At 58.0% G+C, this 23153-nt stretch overlaps 3 protein-coding genes across 8 annotated transcripts in view; 1 reads left to right on the top strand and 2 right to left on the bottom strand.

Moving 5' to 3' along the window:
- The window catches only part of MICOS13 (mitochondrial contact site and cristae organizing system subunit 13), a 2712-nt gene extending 1640 nt beyond the window's left edge, over positions 1–1072 (bottom strand). Inside the window, 4 exon segments of the mRNA XM_042813141.1 lie at positions 46–202; positions 900–946; positions 948–1006; positions 1009–1072. Of these exon segments, the coding sequence (XP_042669075.1) occupies positions 46–202; positions 900–946; positions 948–1006; positions 1009–1072 (327 nt within the window).
- HSD11B1L (hydroxysteroid 11-beta dehydrogenase 1 like) lies at positions 1015–6803 on the top strand. Of its 2 annotated transcripts, none has more exons than XM_042813138.1 (8): positions 1015–1078; positions 1636–1763; positions 2633–2763; positions 3899–4010; positions 4141–4232; positions 5181–5274; positions 5413–5578; positions 6549–6803. In XM_042813138.1, exons 1-8 carry the CDS (start codon positions 1029–1031, stop codon positions 6760–6762), a joined length of 987 nt encoding a protein of 328 aa, XP_042669072.1. In that variant the 5' UTR covers positions 1015–1028; the 3' UTR covers positions 6763–6803. The 2 variants fall into 2 exon arrangements, with proteins under 2 accessions (XP_042669072.1, XP_042669074.1); XM_042813140.1 differs by lacking the exon at positions 6549–6803 and adding an exon at positions 5655–6006.
- A 316-nt stretch (positions 6804–7119) lies between these two features.
- The window catches only part of CELF5 (CUGBP Elav-like family member 5), a 30284-nt gene continuing 14250 nt past the window's right edge, over positions 7120–23153 (bottom strand). For 2 of the 5 annotated variants that reach the window (XM_042813142.1, XM_042813146.1), the window contains exons 3-13: positions 19958–20009; positions 15211–15339; positions 14709–14788; positions 13807–13953; positions 10688–10832; positions 10180–10326; positions 9951–10013; positions 9750–9833; positions 9087–9230; positions 8811–8975; positions 7120–7837 (exon numbers count right to left, since the gene is read on the bottom strand). In XM_042813142.1, the coding sequence (XP_042669076.1) occupies positions 8848–8975; positions 9087–9230; positions 9750–9833; positions 9951–10013; positions 10180–10326; positions 10688–10832; positions 13807–13953; positions 14709–14788; positions 15211–15339; positions 19958–20009 (1119 nt within the window). In that variant the 3' untranslated portion in view covers positions 7120–7837; positions 8811–8847. The remainder of the gene's footprint in view (positions 7838–8810; positions 8976–9086; positions 9231–9749; positions 9834–9950; positions 10014–10179; positions 10327–10687; positions 10833–13806; positions 13954–14708; positions 14789–15210; positions 15340–19957; positions 20010–23153) is intronic. The other 3 variants (XM_042813144.1, XM_042813143.1, XM_042813145.1) reach the window with 3 other exon arrangements.

Below are 23153 nucleotides of genomic sequence, written 5' to 3' on the forward strand. Positions count from 1 at the left end.
CCTCACCTCCCATCCTCACCTCCCATCCTCACCTCCCATCCTCACCTCCCAGCCCATGTAACTCGTCCACTCTCTGACTGCAGGAGGCAGAGCTGCCTGAGCCTTTTTTAGGGCTTCAGCACCTTCTGCACCGCTGCCCAGCAGCCCCTGATCGTAGGCCACGTACACAGCAGCTCCGGCCAGGCTTCCTTTGATGACAAACCTGAAGGAACCAAAAGCAGCCACAGTTCAGTTTGCATCAGGAGTGACACCGCATCTCTCTCGGGCAGATAAGAGGCAGAGGGGTCTCCGTCCCTGGAGGCGTTTGAGAGCAGATGGCTGCTGCTCTGCCATCCCTTCCCCTACACCAAACATCCCTCATCTGTCAGAAATCTGCTCGCACTTTGTCTGCCTCTCTGAAAACGGAGAAGCACCGCAACTCTGAGCAGAGAACGGCCGACGCAGAAAAGCAACGGAAGGACTCAGCAGTGGGGACACAGCACAGAACGGAGCCCTCAGACCCCGCGGCCCTCCGTGCCGCACCTCCGCGATTCCGAGCTCCTCCAGGGACGGCGACCCCGCCAACGCCTCACCGCCGCAATGCCATCGTTCTCACCGCCCGGATGAATGGGACCCACAGCAGCAGCGACCGAAGCCCGGCCAACACCGGGCTGCCCCAGCAGCGCAGCTTTACGGCAGCTGAGCTCACCCGCCCGGAGCCATGCGCCCCGCTCGCCCCCAGTTCTCACTAGCAGCCGCCCGGAGGGGCCGCACGCTGAGGGCACCGCGCCGGGCCGGCTCTCCCGCCTCGCTCCGCGCCCCGGGCCGAGCGGAGCGAAAGGCAGAACCGCGGAGCGGGCAGCGCCGGGCCCAACCGCAGCTCGGCGGTCCCGGAGGGAGGCGGCTCCCGCGGCACTGACCTGAGCACGGGCAACAAGCGGGCGGCCATGGCGGCACCAAGGGCAGCGCGAGGGCCCGCGCCGCGAGGGCCGCCGGGAGCGTCTCACGTGACCGGAAGAGAGGAGTACGCTTCCGTCTCGGCCGTCGCCATGGTGGCGAAGTCACGTGAGCGGGAGGCTGCGCCCGCCGCCATTTGGGGGTGAGGGTTGGGGCTGGGGGCGGTCCGGCGCTCGGCGCGGTGGGTGCGGGGCTGATCTCGGTTCTCCCCGCTGTTTCATCGCGCTGCGGTGCCTGCGTCAACCCGGAGCGCCGTTCGCTGTGGTGAACACCTCAGCTGTGAGGTTGATGCTGAGTTAACGAGGCCTTCGTTCGGCGCGGGTCGGGCTGCTTTTCCGCAGGCTGGGCGGGGGGAGCAGCGCAGCCCCGCCCCGTGCCGTTATTTCCTCCCTTCGGACGCCGTTATCGCGGCTCCCGGCCTTCGGGGCGGTGCCGGTGTTGGTGGCTGCGACGCCCGCAAAGCGGGGATTTCCCAAACCCAAAGGCAGCGGGATCGGGTGGCGCCAATGTGCGCCGTGCCGTCTGGAGGCGGTGCCCGGCTCCCCGCTGCGTACCGGGCAGAGGTTGGCACAGCCTCAGTGGTTGAACCTCCGCTGTGGAGTCCCTGCGCTCCCAGCCCTCTTCATCGCGTCCCTTCACAGTTTTCCCACTGCTGACGTCTACATTTGCTTCTGGTTCTTCTCTGCCTCACCTCCACAGCCTGAGCAGCTTTTTGTTCCCCTTCTGCACGGCGTGGAGGAAGATGAAGCCCTTTGGAAAAGTGCTCTGTGCTGCAGGGAGCCTGGCTGTGCTGCTTGCCTTCTTCTGGAGGGACACCTTCCAGCCAGGTATGCTGACCAGGGCTCAGCCCAAGCTGGGACGTATGCAGTGTAACAGAACTGCTTGAATTTCCAAACTGTGATTGCAGTCTCTTCCCACTCGTGGCTGTACTGGAGCTGATTGCCTCTGCCACTGCCTTTCCCTTTTCATTGCAAGCTTTGGGCTCAGGAACTGTTCCTGTGTGGCTGAGCACAGGAGGGGTGACTGAACTCAAACTGATCCTAACTCCAAACTGATCCAAGGAAACACGGACAGAATCCTAGAATGGCCTGGGTTGCAAAGGCCCAAACGCTCATCAGTTCCAACCCCTGCTGTGTGCAGGTCGCCAACCAGCAGCCCAGGCTGCCCAGAGCCACATCCAGCCTGGCCTTGAATGCCTGCAGGGATGGGGCATCCACAGCCTCCTTGGGCAACCTGTGCCAGTGCCTCACCACCCTCTGGATGGAAAACTTCCTCCTCATATCCAACCTAAACCTCCCCTGCCTCAGTTTAAAACCATTCCCCTTGTCCCATCACCATCCACCCTCACAAACAGCCGTTCCCCTCCTGTTTATAAGCTCCCTTCAAGTACTGGAAGGCCACCATGAGGTCTCCATGGAGCCTTCTCTTCTCCAAGCTAAACAAGCTCGGTTCCCTCAACCTTTCCTCGCAGTGCTCCAGCCCTCTGCTCATCTCAGTGCCCTCCTCTGACCTGTTCCGAGAGCTCAGCATCTTTCTTGTGCTGGGGCCACCAGGCCTGGACACAGTACTCACAAGAGCTGAGTAGAGGGGGAATGCTGCAGGCCCAGGGCTCTCTTTGTGCTGCACAGCTTCTGTAGAACAAAAAGCTGCTTTGTGGAAGTGATCTGTGCTGTGCTGTGTCTTCTCCCACAAACAGAGCAGCTTTCTGGTGCCCGCGTCCTGCTGACCGGAGCCAGCACAGGGATTGGGGAGCAGATGGCCTATCACTACGCCACGTTTGGGGCTGAAATTGTTCTGACCGCCAGGAGGGAAGCTGTGCTGCAGGAGGTGAGGGAGGATGGCGGGGCTTTGGGCTTTGGACGCACGTTGTGTTTTCTCCTTCAGAAGCAGCATTGCACAAAACCAGCCGAGGGGCTGCTTTGTGGTTTCTGTAGAACAACAGAAGACAGCAGCAGCGATGTGTGCTGAGCCCCACGTGCTGGCACTGCTCTGTGCCACCCTTCTCTGCAGTGACCCCGGGTGGGTTACTGTGCTGTCACACAGCAGTGCTGCTGCAGTGCGTGTTTCTCCTACCAGAGGGCACTGCCACGGCACAGCGGGGCTCTGTGCTCCAGAGGGAGCTCGGCCGAAGGGGAGAATGGAGCTGCAGTTGTGGAGGTGCTTTTCTGAGTCAGTCCTGTCTGTGGCTGCTACAGACACCCCAATCTTTCTGTGCAATGTCTGACCGTCTTGAAGATGAGACTTCTTTATGGGGCGGTGTGTAGAGAATTATAGGGTGGTTTGGGTCGGAAGGAATCTCTGAGGTCACCCAGCTCCACCTGCCCAGAGGCAGGGACGCCTCCCAGCAGTGCTGGGTGCCCACAGCCCCGTGCTGCCTGCATCTGCATCGAGCAGATCTCTCTCAGACCTCGGGATGAGTGCCCTGCCAGGAGAGTTGTGAAATGAGGCAGGAGAGCTGGAGCAGTGAGCACAGTTCCCATGGGGACGTCGCCTCACCAGAGAGCCAGCTGTGTGCCAGGCAACCTTCACACAGCCCTCAGTGCAAAACAGCTCTGAGAGCTGAGCGCTGCAGGAGGCCACGTGCTTTGGATCAACCACAACCAAAGGCACTGAGTGCAGATGGTTGGAACTCGGGGACCTGTGAGATCTCGCTCTGTGAGTCTGTAACCCGAGTTGTAGAAGCATTCTTCTGAAGATGGCCTTTTTTCGGATGGGTCTCGATCCCTTTCCAAGCTAGATTGAATCTGTGTCTTGTTAAGAGCCCTCCGTTCAGCTGCTGTGGGCAGAAGTGTTGATGTAAAATGAACTGAATAGGGGCAGATTTACATCGAGGGGCGTCTTTGTCCAGAGTTGCTTCTTACTGATGGCAGTGAGCGGGAAGGAGCTCCTTGCAGTGCCCTTATTGCCGTTCCTTCCCCGCACCCCACGCTGTTGAATCACTGGGAGAGCATTGTTTTCCCAGGTGGTGGAGAAATGCCTGAGCCTCGGAGCAAAGAAAGCCTTCTATATCCCAGCTGATATGTCTTCCCCTTCCGAGCCTGACAGGGTGCTTCGGTTCGCCGTCCAAAAGCTGGGTAAGCAGAACAAGAACGGCGCCATCCCCAAATGTCTTCTGCTGGGGGAGGAAAGGGTGTGAGCGTGCGAGGGGCTGCTGCACTGCGTCCTCAGGACGGCCGCCCCACTGACTGCTGTCTCTGCCCACAGGAGGGCTGGATTACCTGGTGCTGAACCACATTGGCATTTCCCCTTTCCAGATGTGGGGTGGAGATGTGGAGCACAGCCGCTGGCTCATGGAGGTGAGGATTCCCAGCAGTTCTCGTGGAGCGCAGCGATTCTGCTTCCCCTGGGACAACCTGGAGGGGCTCAGAGGCAAATTCAGACCTATGGCAGCAGCTGAGAGCAACCGCTGCGTGTGTTTCAAGTCCAGTGCTTTGGAGACTTCCTGACTCGCCTCAGTGTTCTGCTCACCTATGTTGCTGTGTGCAGAGGAATGAATGCCTGGAAGGAGCTGACTTCTCTCCTTCCTTCCATCCTCTTTATCTGTCCTCAGCCAAAGCTGCTGGGCTTGGCCTGCTGTGGGTCCTTGCCCAACGTGTGCTGTGTTTAGGAAGGCCAGCAGGCGAGGAGCAAACATTCCCACCCAGCTACAGCAGGTTCTGTTGCAGAGCACGCTGTGGTGGCTGGCAGTGGTTGCTGTTTGAGCCTCTGCTCGGACACAGGACTTCCCCATGGTGCCGCATTTTGGGACTGTAGAGATGAAGAGCTGTGCTGCTTTGCTCCTAGCTGGGCCAGTGGGTGACTGATGGTGGGAAGCTTGCGTTTGCTGCAGGGCAGGGAGCCTGGGGCAGCAGTAAGGAAGTCCCTGCAATTGGCAGAGCAGGGATGCTTCCTTGGTGGTCTGAGCTCAGCCGGGAGCAAAGTGAGGCACTGCTTTGGTCCTTGTGGCTGAGCAGGGGGTGCAGAGTGAGACCAGCACACAGAAAATTAGGGACAGCGGCCTCGCTTGCCAGGAAATGTTACTGTGGGGCCTTCAGGTACATTTCCTGACTTCTCCATTGCTGTGCCTGGGATCTGAAGGGCTCATGGTGCAACATTTGTCCTCATCCATCCTAGCTGAGATGATTCTTTCCTCCTTGCGTTTCCAATTTCACATCCAAGCCGCGCTCCCTGTCGCTTCTGTTCTCTCGGCTTGCGGGTTCCTTTCCAAGCACTCTTTTTCTCCTTGCATGCCCTCCTCCTTCCAGGTGAATTTCTTTAGTTACGTGGCGCTCGCAACAGCAGCTCTGCCCACCCTGGAGAAGAATCACGGCTCGGTGGTGGTGGTTTCTTCCCTCACAGGTCAGTGCGTGTGGCTGAGCTGCAGCTCCTGCGCACCACGCCGCTTTCAGCACACACTCGAGCTGTAGCAAGCAGGACGGAGGCGGGCCGGGCTTCTTCCCCGCTGGACGTTTCTTCATTCTCTCTTTTTCCCTCCAGGGAAGATTCCCACTCCTTTCACCACTTCGTACTCAGCCACAAAGTTTGCACTGGACGGATTCTTCAGCTCCCTGCGCCACGAGCTGATGATGCAGGAGAGGAACGTCTCCATCACGCTGTGCATCCTGGGCCTCATCGACACGGCCACGGCGCTGGAAAAGACCCGGTGTGTGTTTGTGTGTTTGTGTGTGTGTGTGCGCGTGTGTCTGAGCGCGGCCTGACGCTCTGCTGGTCTCACGCAGGGGCAAAGTCTTCATCACTGCTTCCCCTGCGCCAGAAGCGGCGCTCGCCATCATTCGCGGCGCTGCCGCCCGCCTGCCGGAGCTCTTCTACCCGTGGTGGCTGCGGCACGTGCACGGCCTCTGGGTGCTGCTGCCCAGCCCCCGCGTGCTGCAGAGCTTCTACAACCACAGCGCTTCGAACCACGGCAGCCCCTGACGGCGCGGGGATCCGCGTGCGGTGATCGCCCCCCCATCTTCCTCCAGACCCCGCAGCCGCCCCCCTCGCTCCGCCCCATAGGCTCGGTTGTGTCTCGCGTTCTCCGCCCGGGGCCGGGCCTGCAAGGAGCGAAGCCGGCTGCCCTCAGCCGCTGCCTCGGAGCGCCCCGTGCGGACCGGCGGCACCGCGCCTTGCGGGCACGGCGACGGCGGCGGAAGCGCCCGAGCCGGAAGCTGCCGCTGCGGGATTGAGCCCCGCCGCCTGGGCGGCAGCGGATTGGATGGCACTCGAGGTGTATGCAAATCTCGCTGTGCTTCGCGCTTTCCTATTGGTTCCTGGTCCACATTAGCACCGCCCTAGTGGCGCGAGGCCCGCCCCGCGCCTTTGATTGGTTAGCAGTGGTATGCTGCGCGTCGCTCCTCCTCTCGTGGGCGGAGCCACTCTGCTGCCGGCTGCCCGTTGGCTGAGCAGCTCTGGGGGGCGGGGCTTCGTGGGGCCGTGGCGCGCCGGTGCGCTCCGGGTGCGCTGTGCGCCAGCGGCGGTTCCGCTCCGATTCCGCTGCGGTTCCCCGAAGCGGTGCTGGCGCTGCAGCCGTCGAACGGCCCCGGGCCGCCCCAACCCCAGGCGGCGCACGCAGGGGGCAGCCGGGTTACTTAGGAAGTAAAACTTTTATTAAATAAATTTAAGATTCTTTGTAGATCAGAGCGAGGGCTGACACTGATGGAGCGGCGTCGGGATCGGCGATGGAAGAAATGCGAACGGTCAAACGGCGGCGGGCCGAACCTCGCCGGGTCCCGCTGTGGCTCCCCCCCCCCCCCCCCCCCCCGGTTTGTGTTTGTTGGTCCTTTTTCTTTCTTTTTTTTTTTTTGTTTTTTGTTTTTGTTCAAAATTAGATTAAGTTTAAATCCATGAAATTATTCGTAGCAGAAATAAAGTACATTATACAAATCACGGACGTCGTCGATGTTAAGTATAAAAATGGTATTTACAATAAGTAAACATGGACTATAGAAACACACACAGACCCCCCCGGCCCCCACCCGGCTCCGCCGCCTCTCCCTGCAACGGGGCGAGCAGGGGGGGCCGCAGCCCCAACCCCGTCCTGCCCCCACAGACACAGCGATGCCCTCCGCGCCTCACCACGCTCTGCCGCGTTCGGCTTTTCCTCCTGGTTTCAGCAGGGAGCAGCAGTTTGTGCCGCCTGAGGGATCGGCCCCGTCAGCACAGCCCCCTTCTCCCCCTTCCCCCCCCCCCCCCCCCGTGCAGGGGTTGTGACACAGAGCTCCGCGCTGTGCTTCAGTGCGTGTGGAGGTGTGAACGCAGACACGGACTGTGCGATGTGGGATCTGTCCCTCGGAGGGAGCGGTGGGGAAGAAGGAACCGCGGGGACGGCGGCCCGATGCCATCCGTGTGCAATGGGGAAGTGCCGCAGAGCTGAATTCAACGGGAAAGGTCCGACCTGGGCTGGGAACCAGCGCTGCCTGCACGCAGCTCTGGGTCCTGCAGCGCCCGGCCGTTCCATCAGCGCTCCCTCTCCTCCTCCTCCTCCTCCTCCTCCTGCTTTGCTGTCCTGTTACCACGAGCAGCAATGAGATGCGGGGCGGCAGTGCAGGTCCTGCAGGGAAAGGTTTCCTGTGCTTTCAGCCCAACCGGCACCGAATTGCAGGAGTTTGGTCTGCAGAAGCCCTTAGGAGGGTAAGACAGAGCGATCCTTAACCAGGCTGGTGCTAAGGTTGGTGGGTGAGTGAGCGGAGCGGCTGCTGTGCCCTAATCCTGGAGGTAAGTAGTTCTCCTTCTCCTCGCTTGGTGCTGATGCTGAGCGGGGAGATGGGCCCTCCCTCGCTCTCTGTCCATCCAGCATCCTCTCAAAATGTTCAGGTCTGTTTGCAGTGCCTGCTGAGAAGACAACGGCTGCAGAGGTAAACCCTTCGCTTCCAACCCCTCTGGCAAGGAGTGTCTGAATGGGAAAGTTTGGTCCTGTGAGTCACTTCAAGGAGAGAAAAGAAAAACGAGCTGTGCAATACTGACATGGATCTGTAAAAGGGAGAGGAGATGGAGAAGGGAGGAGGAAAAGACCTTCCTGCAAGGCAGGACTGGCCTTCCCTTTGTAACGGCTCTTTTTGGGACTAGAGGGCGGGATGGGGGGAGGGGAGGAAGGGAAGGGGTGCGAAAGGAGCTGACAAATTCACCGGCCTCTCTGTAAGTCAACCTGAAGCAGAAACTCTTCCTCTGGAGTTTCCCTTCACCTGAACAGAAAGAGAGGAGGGAGGGGAGTGGGGGATCGGGGGACACCTGTGTGAACCTCTGGCTCTGAGCTGATGCTGCTTAAATGTGGAGGAAAATGAGCCTAAATTAGAAGGGACCAAGTGCAGCCCCCCGCTCCCAGCCTGTCTGACAGCAACCAGCTCTGCCAGTGGCTCTCACAGCAGGCTGCTCTCCTGTGGCCCTGCACAGCATCACCTGTGGGTCACAAACACCTCCTGCTGCTGAGGAGGACCAACGGCCCAAGAGATGAGAACAACGCTGTGGATGGAGCTTTAAGGCCTTCAGAGGAAGACGCAAAGTTTGGGGGACGGGGCAGGGGGCCGAAGCCTCGCTCAGAGCACAGGTTGGTATCCCACCCCCCCAGGCACTCCATGACCTTAATGGCCTCTGCCCGCTCACCTGGCTCCTGCTCAGCTCAGCCTCTGCCCTCAGCCCCACACCGGTCGGTCCCCAACTCTGGCTGCAGCCACAGACTTTGTTATCCAGACCCCAACCCTGTCCGTCCCATACAGAATCACAGAATTGTAGGGGTTGGAAGGGACCTCCAGAGATCACCGAGTCCAACCCCCTGCCAAAGCAGGTTCCCTAACCCACCTGGCCATCCAACCCCACTCACCTTCACCAGCCCTGATGCCCAGCCCAGGGAGCAGCCACCCCCCGCTGCCCCCCACACTGACGCAGCAGATGGACTCTACCTGTGCTGCAGAAGTGACTCCTGCTTGCTCGCTGCTGTCAGTAGGGATGGTTGGCATCCTTGGGTCGTTTCAATTGGACCTTCAAACGTTTCATGCCAATCTGGAAGCCATTCATGGCCTGGATGGCAGTTTGTGCACTGGATGGGTTGTCGAAGCTCACAAAACCTGAAGGAGAGGACAAGGGCAGTGGTAACAGCAGCACTGCTGGGGTGTGCTCAGCACACGTGCATCCCAGCCACGTCGTGCTTCTCTGGCCTCTTGGGCAGCAGCACTCACCGAAACACTTGCTCTGGTTGGTGGCACGATCCATGAACACCTTGGAGGAGATGATATTGCCAAAGGGAAGGAACATCTGCATCAACTCATTGTCTCCAAACTCCTGAGGGAGATGGTAGATGAAGAGGTTGCAGCCTTCAGGACCTGCAGGCACGAGGGCAGTGTGGAGGGACAAAGCACAGACAGCCCCAGAGGGAAAGGGGAAGAGAAAAGGGCTCAACTGAGAGCACAGCACTGGAGGAGACCCCAGCACTGCGTCCTCTGGCCTCGACCTCCCCTTGACTCAGTCACTCATCCAAAGGTTCTGAGGGCTCTCCAAGACCCCCTGAAGACAATACAGAGAGCTGGAGGTTCTGGAGAGCAGATTCCCTTTTGCAGCTTGCCCAGCTCCCACCCAGGGCTCTGGCCACAACTCCCTCTGAGTATCCAGGTGTCGTCATGCTGGAATAAAACCAGCCACAGTGACAGCTCACGGCTTCCCACTATTGCTCAGCTCTGCCCTGGACACCTCTGTGTGAAAGCTGCAGCTCTCACCTTCCCTGCCCATAACCACACAGCAGCTGCATTCAACCCACGAGCCGCAGCTGGAAACCTGGGTTGCCACACATCCCAGCCCTGGGCTGAGCTGCTCGCCCCGTGAGCCTCGCAAGCTCCCATCCTCACCTTCACGCTGCTGCTGCTGCAGGACGGGCGGCGGCTGCGGGATGCTCTGCGCGATGGGGGTGATGGAGGTGGTTGGATACACAGCTGCGATCCAAGGAGACAGAACAAACTGCTTACCCAGGGATGTGGAACACAGAACAAACCATTTACCCAGGGATGTGGAACACAGAAAGGCCCAAGGGAGAGAAGGGAAGGCGGTACCTGCGTACTGCTGGACGCCGGTGAAGGCTGGGTGCAGGGTCTCTGCTACCGAAGGGCTCTGGGCTGCAAAAAGAACAGCATCAGAAGCACAGCAAAGGGAACTGCATGCACAGTGGCTCCACTGAGTTTGCAAGGGGGGGTAGGAAAAGCCTCTGCTGCAGGGATCAAGAAGAAGAGAGCTAAGTTCAGCTCTTCAGGCCTCCGGATGGTTTCCTCCTGCGAGCCATACCTGAATACGGTACGAAGCCATTGGTGTAAACTGTTTCCAAGGACGGATGGCCGTTGGGAAAGGGCACCACGCCAGTAAAGCCATTGGAGATGGGTGCCACCAGCCCTGGCATGGCTGTCGTTCCCAGAAGAGGCGGCGAGTGCAGCCCTGCAGTGAGGAGGAGATGCTGTGAGGTTTGGCCCCGCAGAGCCCACAGTGCCCCTTCCGCCAGGTGAGAGTGCTGTGCACAGAGCTCTTATTTCTTCTAGCTGGCGACTGCAGGTGACAGAGCTCAGCGTGGAGCTGTCACACAATGAGGGCTGCTGTCACAGCTCCAGGTGGGGAGACTTTAAACCCAGGCCTGTTAAGCAGCCAGCATGGCGCAGCGCTGCTCCCCATGGGCGCCCGTCCCCATCAGCTGCTGTGGATTGCGACAGGGAACGGCAGCGCTGCCAGGATCAGCCCTGGGGACGCAGTCGCTCCTTCCTGCACCTTCCTGGCCTGAGCTGAGCAGAATCGGTGCCCTCACCTGATGTCTGTGCGATGGGCGCTGCTGGCAGCCCGTTCAGACTGACTGCCCCGATCTGCTGGATGTGGCACGGCGAGAAGGCGACGCTGGGGCTCAGGTAGCTGCCATGCGAGGTGGACAGGACGGTCGTCTGCTGCTGCATCAGCTGCAAGGCAGGGCAGGGCTGCTCAGGGTCTGCACAGCCCCCGGCAGCCAAACCCCCTCCCTTGCCCCCCCCCAAGGTGTTCAGCTCTGCCTCGAGGAAGCCCAACCCGTCTGTCCTTTGCAAGGTGTGTGGGTGCACCGGGGGGTGTCACCCAGCCCTGCTCATGGGGCTCCATCCTTCCTCCGAGCAGAGAGGGATGGGGCTGGGAGCAGAGCGAGGGGAAGGCCGGTGCAGCCAGCAGTTGGTGCTGTGAGACACAAGATGCAGCTCTCAGAGCACAGCAGCAAGCAGCTCTGTGTGCAGCCATCTAAACCCCCTCGTAAAGCTCGTCTGCTGTCAAGCAGGAAGGGCTGGGGAGGAGCAGGCGGGATGCTCTGCAAGTCCTGATGAGCTGGGGTGGCACGAGGCAAAGCCAGCAACAACGTGAATCCTCTTCACACTGATGTGAGCTGAGTGCCTGCTGTGCAGCACAACCCCGCCTGCTCGGCCCCGCATCCAAAACCCAACGTGGAAACGTTTGCACCTCTCTGTGCTTTCTCTTCATTCCCTGCACACTGAAGCTGCAGAAGGAGACGCGCTGCCTGACCTCACAGCACCGCAGTCTGAGCCGACACGTGGAGAGCAGCAGGGATGGAACCGACTGCAAGGCAGCACCGTGAGGCACAGAGCACAACGGGCACCCAGGGCGAATCCCCCGAAGCAGAGCTGCTCCACGGCTCGGATCCCTCACCCTGAGGCAGCAAAACGTGTCCTCCTGAGAGCGCTGAGGTGCTGCTGAGGATCCCCGAGGCAACCAGCCTCTGCCTTCACACCCCAGCCTGCAAGAACCCATGCATGTCTTACTTAGAACATCGATTTTCTTTTTTCTCATTAGCGCCTGTTTGGTGGCAGGCTCTGGCCGGAAAACGACCCGCATTCAGATGCAAATGTGCCACACCAGCATTCCCAAGCGGTCGTCGTTACTCCAATAAAATTACCTTAATGAGCCGTGAGAACAAAGGGCGGCGGTGGGCGCACAGCTGTGTGCTCACAGCCACCAGGAAACACGCGGGCACTGATGGCACCCACCGCTCCATCAGCCCTCCTCTGCACCCAGACCTTTCTTCAGGCCCCTGATTTGGTCTGAACTCATCGCTGGGTCCAACCTGTTGATGGAGCTGCAATGTCCTCACTTGCGGAGGTGGGGCCCAGCTCAGCTCCCAGCCCTCAGATGCGCTGGTTTTTGGCTGCTGTCCCCTGTCAGGTTGCAGCCCTTTTCTCTCAAGCTGAACCAGCTGAAATGCGCTGCCTAGTTTTTAATTAATCTCACCTGACCGGATAACTTTAGACCTAAACAGCCCAGGATGACTTCACGTTTCATCCCAGATACGTTTCCTTCAAGGAAAATGTAATTAACATAAATTAAAAGCATCCAGCAGAATCAAGAAGTGAGGCCCTGAATGCCGTGGTGCCTCAGGGGGAGCTTTGGAGCAAAGGCTGCAGGGATGGGGAGAGCAGAACGCTGGCACAGAGCACTGGGAACGCAGCAGCAGCTCAGCCTGACTGCCACGTCGCCACCATCACCTGTGCCCCAGTGCTGCATCCCAGGTAGCTGTTAACCCTCTGCCTCTGACATTTTGTGCACCCGAGAGCTGGTGAGGATCTCTCCTTGTGGGAAGGTTGAAAGTGAAATGGGACAGAAAGTCTTGAGTCCAGGGGAAAGGCACCGCAGGCAGAGCAGGAAGGTTAGTAAGGAGCTGGAGAGAAGGCATTTACAGACAGCTGAGGAGAAACGAGAAGCAGATCAGCAAGCAGCACAGCCGAAGTTTGGTTCTGCCTTCTGGTCACCATTGGGAGCTTCTGAAGAGTGGAGGTCGCTGACAAACCAAGCCTGGAAGATCTCCCTGCTCTCCCTGCTCACACGTGGGCCACAAGCTCACAGCACGGCCCCCATCCTGCCGTCCTGCCCAGCTCAGCACCAGCTCCACGACAGCAGAGGGTGCACCAGAACAAGCACATCCCAGCTGACCCCTGTGCTGAGGGTAGTGGGAGCTTCTGGGGATTCTTGGAGAGAAAAACTGGGAAACAGTTCCTCCTCTGTCATGGAGATGGGACACAGAGCAAGGAGCCACTGCAGCCAGAGGTGAAGGTTTATTCTGTCCCCTAGGGAAATTACTTCTGGGAGCAGCTCCTACTTTCGGGCTCTTGGACACAAACATCTCTCACGCCCTGAGCAATTTCCCAGTCTCCTTCCATGGGAAGCAGAGAGACTTGAAAGTGACGGCCATCAAGACCTGAAGATGCTCCACCAGAGCTGGTCGAGGACTTGCTGAGTTTAGGATCTACTTCAAATACCAATGGCAACCACCACTACCATTGCCATAAGGCAGTGAGGATCCATAAGATCCGAGGTGCAGCCAGCCTTGTCAGAGAGGAAGAAGGATGACTGGAACACCTCTGGCCCTCTGCAGCATCCTGCAAACCCCACTGGTCAAGAGAGGAAGCCCTGAGAGCCACAGACAGCAGTGGGAGCTTGGTGCCCTCCGGAGAGCTTCAGCAGAGAGAGGAAAACTTGAGGCTGGGCCCAGGGCTCTCCTGGTGCTCCAAAAGCAAACTGAGGCGCGCACTGCGGCCACGGACCCGGCTCACAAACCATGCCTGGCAAATATCACCCATGAATCGTGGCTCTGAGCTGCCCACAAAACAAGACAGAAAGGCACGGGCTCACGTTCCACCTGTTCCCGGGCACCTCCACCAGTCTACGTGTCAGAGGAACCCAGCCTCACTGTAAGGAGGTCCCAGCTCTCTCGTGTCGCCCCTTCCAGGAGGAAAAAGCACGCGGGCTGCACTGCCAACTGAGAAACTGGAACAAACCCCAGGTGCCAGGAAGCTCGCACAGTTACAGGGACCTGTCAGCAGTCTCCCAGCCCAGGTATGGAGTTGCCCCACAGCCAGGAGGGCAGCCTCCCCCCCCCCGCCCCCTGGTGATACTCACAGCCTGCGCATAGGCGCTGTATGGGCTGAACGGCAAGGTGAGAGATGGAGTGAATATCCCCAGCTGCCCCACCATTTGCTGCATACGACGGAGGGTCCTCTCCTTATCTGTGTCAGCAAACTTCACCACTAGACTGGAGGAAGCGCCCTAGGCACAGAGAGAGGAGACAGAGAGAGGAGGCCGGGGGGAGGAGGCCAGGGGCAGGCAGAGTCAGCGGTCAGGCAAGGTGGGATGGGGCAGAGCAGGCAGCAGAGAGGAAGAGGTGCAGAAGAGCAAATATTGGAGTGAAAGTGCTCAGCAGCTGCCTGGAACCTGGGCCATCCATCCATCCATCCATCCATCCATCCATCCATCCATCCATCCATCCATCCATCCACGTCCCACCCTTCCCCTCACACAACTGCACACACCTCTGGCTGCGTTCACCACAGGCAGCCCCAGCCCAGCAGGCTGTGGGACTGCAAAAGATAACACCACAGCTTGCAGTGAGAGGGCACAGCTGTGGTTACACAGCCCCACACCACGCATGGGGCATTCCCACCTACCCCAGCACGGCCCAGAGGCCCCTCCACCACCTAAAGAGAAGGACAGGGAGCGTGCCACCGGAGCCCTGACTGCTGCTCTGCTCTCAGCAGGCACACAGACTCACAGCCTGGTCCCTGGCTCTCCTTTTTCAGCCTTTTATCTAGATAAAAGTGCTGCTGTCACTACCGGTCTGGGCAAACTGACACACACCAGCCTAGGAGACAGGATGGTCCCCAAGGACAAGAGCATGGATGTGTGCATGTGCCCCCTGTCCTCACAGCTGTACCGAGCTGGAAACTGTGGTTGTGGGCAGTGAGGGAGTTCGCTCTGGGGGAGAATTAGGAAAGGGAAGGGAGGTACCCTGGCCTCATACTCACGGGCATTGTCTGGCTGCCGTGGAGTGCGTGGATTGCTGCCTGAGCCTCTGTGTGAGATGAGAACTTTACAAAAGCACAGCCTGGAAAGGGACAGAGAGCACAGGAGACGCAGTGATGGGACCGCTGTGGTGTGGTCACATCTCACGCAGGGCAAAGGAGAGCAGAACAGAAGGGATGGCTCGCCCCAAGCACTCTATTCTGGACAAGCAGGAAGGTTCTCACACTGTTCTTTCAGCAACGTCACACCTCCTCATCTGCCCCTCATCACCTCCTCCCTACATTCTCTATGTGCTCCGAGTTGCGCCTACAAACGTTTCCAATTGCAGCCCCGACCTGAGCTCACTGATGATCCCAGCAGCTCCTTTCTGCTCTCTGTCCCCGTCCTTCCACCTAACTGTGCCCATCCTCCCCAGCCTTCCCCTCCCCGCTATGCGTTCCCACGAGGCAGGCGAGCACTACCTGAAGAGCAGGGAGAAAGGGCACGACACAGAGGGGTTCACACCTTTGCTGTTCCCATCAGGTCCACGCAGCACCGTACATTCATCAATGACCCCAAATGGTTCAAAGAGCCGAAGCACGTCATCCTCAGACTGCTGCTTATTTAACATGCCCACAAAGAGCTTCCTGTCCCCTAGGGGCAAACACAGAAACATCAACCTTCTATGAGGGACACGGTCTAAAGTAGGAGGATAGGGACACGTATGCACAGAACAGCTTCGTGTTGAAAACATGCCCAGCATGGCAATGATTTGCTGTTGGCTGAAATGCTTTTATGGCTGAGGGACCCTCCTGAGCTGCACACACAGCAAAGGGCTCTGCGGTGTCCCTTCTCCTGGTCAGCAAGGGCAGCAATTCCCTGCTCGTCATTATGGTTCTTTCCTTTGGATAATCCAGTGCAAATGGGAATAACAAAACCTTCCTGGGCAATTATAGCCCTCCTGAGCAATACATCCAGTCTGAGGGGCACCTCAGGACACAGTGCAGACCGTCACAGGCAGCGTGGATCAACTGCTGCACCTTTGGCTTCTCTGCTTCCATTTCCCTCCACCAACATTGCTATTTCCACTGCTGCTACGCAACCAAGCAGCACCATTGGATGCGCCCTTCCCTGCCCCATCCGTCAGCCCACACAAACACAGCAGCATCCTCCCGGACTGACTGGGGGTGGTTGTGTCACCAGTGAACGCTCCCCCAGCGCCACAGCCACACGTGGGGAGATGTGACCCGAGGCGGGGTGCTGGATGAGGGCTGGGAGGATTCCTCATTGCGACGGGACCGGAGGGGCCGGCTTCAAACAAAACCAATGCAACGTGACGCACGTCGCAGCAAACAGCGAGGAAGCTGCAGTCTGTTGGAGTGCAGTGACCTGAAAAACAACAGGTCTGGGAGCGACAGCGCGGGCTGCAGGGCTGTGCTGTGTGCAGATGAATAGATGACACCCGGCACGCTCACACGGCCCCAGCTCCGAGGCACACGAGCGCGCTGCCTTCCCACTGCTCTGCCATGAGAACGTGGGCAAGCTGTGTGCCACGTTTCCCTTGCAGAAAAAGCAAGGCAGAGAACAGAGCGTGTGCCACACGGCTGCACCAGCACTGAGGCAGCATCTGCCCCCAGCCAAGGCTTGGATGAATGGTTCTGCTTTGGGCTGATGACTCATTTGGGAAAGATCCACCGAGACGCCGCCGGCTTGCCTCAGTCCTTGCAGTTTCGCTGCAGGTCTTCTGTTGTTTGGGAGGGTTTGCTAACAGAGCCTTTTGGAAGCCTGGTTTTTATTGGTGAATGTCAGCTTTTCTTGCTTGAATTTGGAAGAAAAAAAACGTTTCCAGCTTCTCTGCCTATGCAGAACAGCTTAGAACCGTGCTGCCCTGCAGAGTCGAGCTCTAAAGGCAAAAAACCCCACACCTATTGGTTCTCAATCTCTTCTGAATGCTCAGAATGGGGTGAAATCACTGACAATGCAAGAAAAGGCTTCTTTCTTTTTTTTCCCCAGTTCATTTCATTTCAAGCAGCCCCGCTCCCAAGATGGCACACAGGGAAAGAATCCAGAGCTGTCGGGGCAGCCCATAGCCGTGAGCCATCGCCGCAGCTCCTGAAACCCACAGCCTTCACCCGACGGCTGCTGCCACCACTCCCAAGGACAGATCCCAAATCAGCTGTCATCCTCGAGCCACGGTGGGTCACAGCTCCAAAAGGACTCCCCTCCTGGTAACAGCACACCCCCCTCCACTCATTTGTCCTCCGTTTCTCTCCAGATCTTGTTTTTCACCTTCTGATTGGCAATTTCCCCATACTGTCCAGCAAGCAGGAGAACTGTCTCTGATCCTTGGCTGTTGAGTTCCCATGGAAACATGCTCTGGGCGCAGGCAGGCAGATGGGAGGAGGGAGAGTGCAGAGCAGGTCGGGATGAAGATACCATGGGAACAGGCAGGGGCTGAAGGCTGCGGCCACGAGAGGGGGAGCACACGGCCCTGCAGAGGGAGGGAACCGGGCCAGCAGCCCCCAGCAGCAGGACTGGGGCAGGGGAGGCAGCTGTGGATGGGGTGGGACCCACAGACAGGCAGGTAGGATCCTCCCTGGGTAGGCAGGGGGGTTTCTTGCCTCTATCACAGCGCTGATGGGCTTGGGCCAGCTGTCATATCAACTTGGCACAGCACAGAAACGCAGACAAACGTAGACTGCTCTGCCCCTTCAGCCCATCTCTTGCTGGTCCTTCTGGGCTCACATCACAGGCAGAAGGAGGGAAGAGCTGACACAGCCTGCACTGGGATGACAGGTCCTCTGAACTCATGCGGGCAGCATCTTCTTCCTAGCAAACCCCTTCTGCAGGGTGCAGTAACCCCCAGCATCCAGCTATCCCCACACCGTGCCAGGGTTGCTCTGGCACAAGGCTTCACATCCCTTACACCAGGAGACAAATGACGGTGCTCTGACTTAATCCAGGATGCTTAATTTGTGAGGCGTGAGCCCCTGCAGAGGTTCCTTCCCTGGGTAATGCAGATCAGGGCTCCACTGATGTTCCCTCGTCTGAGCAGCTCTGCCCTGCCCAAGTCTTCCTCTTACCTCCTGTCAGCGTGGGGTCACTGCTACAGGGAATGCTCTTTCCAGATCTGCAAATGTGTTTGGCCACATCTCTGGTAAGAAGGAGAACTGCAAGAGGAACCTTTGGAGACAACAACCTGAGTCAGACAAATCCAGGGTGCTGTCCTGATGCTGCTTCCACTGCTGGGAAAATTCCAGTCTGTGGTGGATCCTGTGGGGACCACTGGTTTGTGAGCTCTGCAATGAGGTTGGAAGGAAGAAAGGTGTTCAGAGCCTCCCAGCTATTCTCATGGCTTCCCAGAGAAAAGTGCAGCCTCCAATAAGAAGAAATGCAGGAGCCAAAGCCTGGCTGCACTCTGCTGCTGGGAGGCAGCGCTGATGCCCTGATATTTGCAGCCATTGCAGATCGTGGCCCTGCCTCCAAAGCGAGGTCCTGCCTGCTCTGCTCCCCACCATGAGCTCTTTTTGCTCTGCTCTCCCCCCTCTCCAGCCCAGCTGCAGAACAACCACAGCTCTGACATTTCCAGGGAAAAATGAATGTTTGCAATATAAATATTGTGAAGCAGAGGAGAAGAAAGAAGGGACGGGGAGTGAACTCCTCTCCTCCTCAGATTTCATGGGTGCTGCGTGGGCTCGAGGCTGAGATTCCCACTTGGGAGAAGAGCAATCCCTGCAGAGAGGGGGAGAAAGGGCAAACTTTGCTCAGAAAATACTTCCCCCCCCCCCCCAAAGCGAAACAGAATGGAAACAGAAAATGCCTTTTTGGGTGAGAACCCAGCGGTGCTGACAAAAAGGGTGATTTTCTTCTTTGGTGCCTTTTTCCTTGAGAGACAAAAAAAATTGCTACTCTTGCACCGATTTTGCAGGAGAGGGAAATGATCCTTCTCAGAATGGTGGAATAGGAGCACGTTCAAAGCTGATGTATGCCTTGTGCACAGCTCTGCTGGGGGTGGAAGCCTCCCAAGGCACCTCGGGGTGAATGCTGCCCGTGATACAATGAGAGCAATTAATTCAAGAGCCACTGTGGGATCTTCTGTTCTTCTTTGGGAATGAAGCCCACCTTTCTGTGGGAAAAGCAAAACCACCATCATGGGGCTGAGATTCTCACCACGCTGTGCATCTCAGTCCCTTACGAATAGCACTGGAAACCATTGACCTATTTTGCTCCATATGAAAGCACCAGAGATGTCAAATTCCAACCCATCCTGGGATAGCAGGCAGCTGTGTTTGTATGAGAAGCTGTGCTGCTTCTCCAGTGAGGCATATCTCACAGGTGGAATGGCTGGGAATGCAATGGGAACACAAAGGAGCAGATCTCAGTCCAAGCCAGGTGTTGAATCCCCCAGGAAAACAGCAAAACCACAGATTCTATTTGAAAAACAAGAAAGATCTGACTTGATAAACTTCCTGTTTTTTAAAGGAGGGTCACGCAAACAGAAATAAACACGTCTGTGAAGAAAGGTAGCACAAAGTATATCTCTTGTTTCTGCTGGGGCAACAGGCAGAATTGCTTGGAAATGATCAACTGCTTGGAAACAACCCCCGAAAATCCCAAACAAAAGTCTTCTGAATCTAAACACAGCACGCAGGACACGCTGCCCTGCAGGAACAAATAGCCTCACACAGATCCTCCCCACCAGCAAACTGCTTTCAGAGGCAGCACACGGAGAGGCAGATGCAGGAATGGAAGAAGGGGAAAAGCAATGTACCAGGAAGACAAGGAAAAGCAGCAAAACATCCATAAATCTGGACAGGGCGGGAGCTGCAAACCCTCTCCATGCAGAGGAAGAGCCTGAGCTGCTGTAAGCTCCCCATTAATTTCAGAAATGCTCTCCTGTTCTCAGGCTTCCAGCTCCGAACTGCTCATTAGGTGCAGCTCCCAGCGAGCTGCTTCCCCGCAGGCTGCAGCTCCTCCATCTCAGCCTTAAACTCGGGCTCCTTCTCCTCCAGAAGTGCCTCCCCACCACGCGCTGTTTTCTGCATTAGCATTTGGGGCCTGAGAGCAGAGGGGCCGAGCCGGCCCAGCAGCCACAGGTGAGCTGCAGGCACAGGGATCAGCTACCAGGATCAGCCACCCCAAATCCGTGCCACATACAGCCAACCATTCACACAGACTGCGGGGAGGGGGAGGTCGGGTCAGGGCTCTGCACCTCTCTGCTCCACCTCCCAGCCACAAAGCCACCACAGGAGGAACAAGGAGAGATGACAACTACCTCCACGGCTCTCGCTGTCTGCAGGTTTCACCTGGATCGGACGTGCCATCTGCAATGAGAAAAGAGACACAGAGGGTTAGAGCACGGCCCAGTGCCTGGCACACAGCGCTGATGGCACCGGGTGCCCCTTTCTGCCTGCTGTGCAGGGCAGGAGAGCAGCAGAAGGGAACTGAGGCACCGTGTGGCAACCCAGGAGAAGGGACCGTGCGGATTTCAGAGTTCTGCAAAGGAAACCAGGATCCCCTGGAAATACCCTGTGTGCACAAACTTCTGCTTCCTCCAGACAGAAGGCAGAACGCCTCTGAACGTGACCAGCAGTGCAGCAAGCAGGCAGGTTGCATTTCTCCCTGCCCAGTCCCCCTGCAGTCAGAGCATGCTTTGTGCTCCAGGGAGGCTCTAAGAAGGGCAGTGCTGCTCTCCAGCAATGCCTCCTTACTGCACTGTTTGAAAGAGACAAAACATCCTTGGCTGTGATTGTGAAGAGCTGCTCACCTCTCCTGCACTCATCAGCAATGACCAGCAGCACCAGCCAGAGCTCAGCCCACAGGACATGAGCACTCTCCAGGTAAGACAGACAGACAGCTGTACCTGGACTAAGTAACCCACAGCTTTCACTGGCTGATTTGCAAACCATTTGTCAGTTGGATGGTACAGCACTGGTGTGTCCAAAACGGGAAGAGAAAACACAGCTTCCTCCCCAGGCTAGCAGGATCCAGCTGAGCCAGAACGGCATCTGAGCACTGCTGTACGAGGCAGGTGTCCCCACAGCACATCTCACTCCAGCATCATTCACAGAGGCTGACAATGACTTGAAGCAGTGACATTCACAGCACAAAACCCACCAGGAATACTGCAGGTCAGATCCACAGGCGAATTGCAGGCCAAGCAATGCTCTTAGGAGACAAAATGGAGAACAAAATCAGGCCTTAAAAGTCACAAACTGAAACGTGTTTAGAAGCCAGCATGCAAAATACACACTGCTGTCACAGCAGGGACTGAGCCAGGCTGGTTAGAAAACCAGAGCAGAGCCTGTATTCACAGCAGCCGGAGGAAATTGTTGGGTAATCCAGCTGCTAACAGGACAGAGGGGCCAGCCAGCAGGCCAAGCTGATGGCTGAGCATGGTGGAGAACCTGTGGCAGCCCAGGGCCACGACCTGGCTTGCACAGACTGGTGGATCTCAAGCAGGATGAAGCCAAAGCTGGGAGCATCCCTGGGTTGCACTCTCTGCCTCCAGAAGTGAGGTGGGGCTGCAGAAGCTGGCCGGCAGCACCCCAAAGAAAGGCCTCTTTGGGAGGCAGCAGTGCTGGCTTCAAGCCTCTCTGCCAGGACTTGCTGTGTCATTCAGGGAAAAGGGAGAGGCCAAGGATCTCTTTCCTGCTCTGGATCAACTGCACAGCTTTACAGAGCTCCCAACGTCCTGCTGTGCTGCCAGGTGGCCCCAGCATGTGCAGCACTGGCACTCAGCAGCCTCAGAGCTGCAGCCGAGGACCCGGCATCTCCTTCAGCCCCTGAGCTCCCGGGATGTGGGGCAGGGTTCAGGAGGAGGCAGTGAGATTTTGCTTCAGAAAGCCCCAGATCTGCTGGCTGAGATGCGGCAGCTCCTGCAGTCTCTGGTCATAAGGCTGGGAGAGGGCAGGCAGCCCAGATGTGTGCCTGGAAGAGGGGATCTGTGCAGAGCCAGGAGGAGTGGCTGCCCACCTCCCTCCCTGCCTCTCCCGCAGCACAGAGAAATAGCTTTGTCTCTACCCAGGAAGCAAAACCAGGATTAAGCTAAACAGATGGGGAGGGAGATGGAGGGGCAGGCTCGGATCTCATCTCCTATGTGGAGCAAATTCATTAGGGGGCAGGGAGGGAGGAAGGGATGCTGCTGAAGCCAAGAGCATCACCCCCCCCCCCCCCGGGTACAGAGGCACCCAGGGATGCTGGGGCTGACAGCCTAGGGCAAGGAGCCAAAAGCACCGGGAGGGGGGGGTGAAAAAGGGGGCTCGGTACCTGGGGACAGCTCACCGTCCCCTCCCCCAGAAGGGCTGTCACTCCAGTTCCAAGCACCTTGGGGAAAGGAGGTGTCGTCATGGAAACGGTTATTCACCGCATGGAACCTGACATTTGTGGTTGCCATGGAAACCAGCTCTTGGGGGCATTCCCTCTGCTTTGCAGAAAAGAGACATTTTGGTACGATCTCCGGGGAGGGGCCCCCTCCGTCCATCTGTCCACCCCTTCCCCCTCCCCAGAGCCTGCAAGGCCCCAGCGGGGTGAGCCCACAGCACGGCCACGGCCGCAGGACTGCAGAGGTGCCAGCACGGATGCCAGAGCAGCAGCACGGGTCAGCAGCGGTGCCAGCCTGCCAGCAGTGCCTGGCTGCGGCAAGCTGAGGCATCCCGGGGGGGCGGCCAGCTCTGCACCCCATGGCTGCTGCCATAGCTTTTCCCCCGACTGCCTGACAGCCCCTGAGCTGAGTGTGGGGGACTCGCCAAGCCCACGGCCAAGGGATGCATGCTGCCCGCTCACTGAGCTCTGGTCCTCTTCTGCCCCAAAAGAGGTGGGGAAAGAGGAGAAAATGAGACGTGAGGAATCGGTCCAGATGCTGAGGCTGGGAGGAGAGCAGCGGGATTCTGTGTGCGCTGCTGTGTCCCGAAATGAGAGAGCTCCCAGCCGAGGGGGAGGCAGGCATGGCCCTGGCTGCAGAGAACCGCATGCATGAGGGTTCCACGAGCAGGAGCTTGGCTTTAATCCTTCCAAGTCCCACGCTGCCATTGAAGATGAACAAAATTTCAAAGGCCTCTCAAGCGGAGATGTGAGCCTGCAAACACAAAGGGAGCCCACAGCTGCTTTAACTCCTCACCAGAGGCCTTGGAAGTGCCTCTGTGGTGAATAAAAATCGTACACAGGTCTTGGCAAAGAGCTCTGTGCCCAATAGGAACGGGACAGAAAAGGATGGGGAATAGGAATGCACAGAAAGGATGGACAGAGATCACCTCTTCCACGTGAGAAAGGCATTCAGAGGCAGGATGGTGGGCAGGTCGTGCTTCCAGACCAAACAGCCACACTCCGGAGGTGGGCATTCCTTCATTCCTTCATCCTCTGCTCACCACCTCAGGCTGCACAGCTCTCAGGGACACCTGAGCCCACAACAGCCGCGTTTGCATGGGCCCAGAATCGCAGCCAGAGGCAGCACACGCGTGCCTTGGATC

This window comes from Centrocercus urophasianus, unplaced genomic scaffold (assembly GCF_019232065.1).
Source record: "Centrocercus urophasianus isolate 14NV4802_14NV808 unplaced genomic scaffold, USGS_Curo_1.0 seq_1390, whole genome shotgun sequence".
NCBI lineage: Eukaryota > Metazoa > Chordata > Aves > Galliformes > Phasianidae > Centrocercus > Centrocercus urophasianus.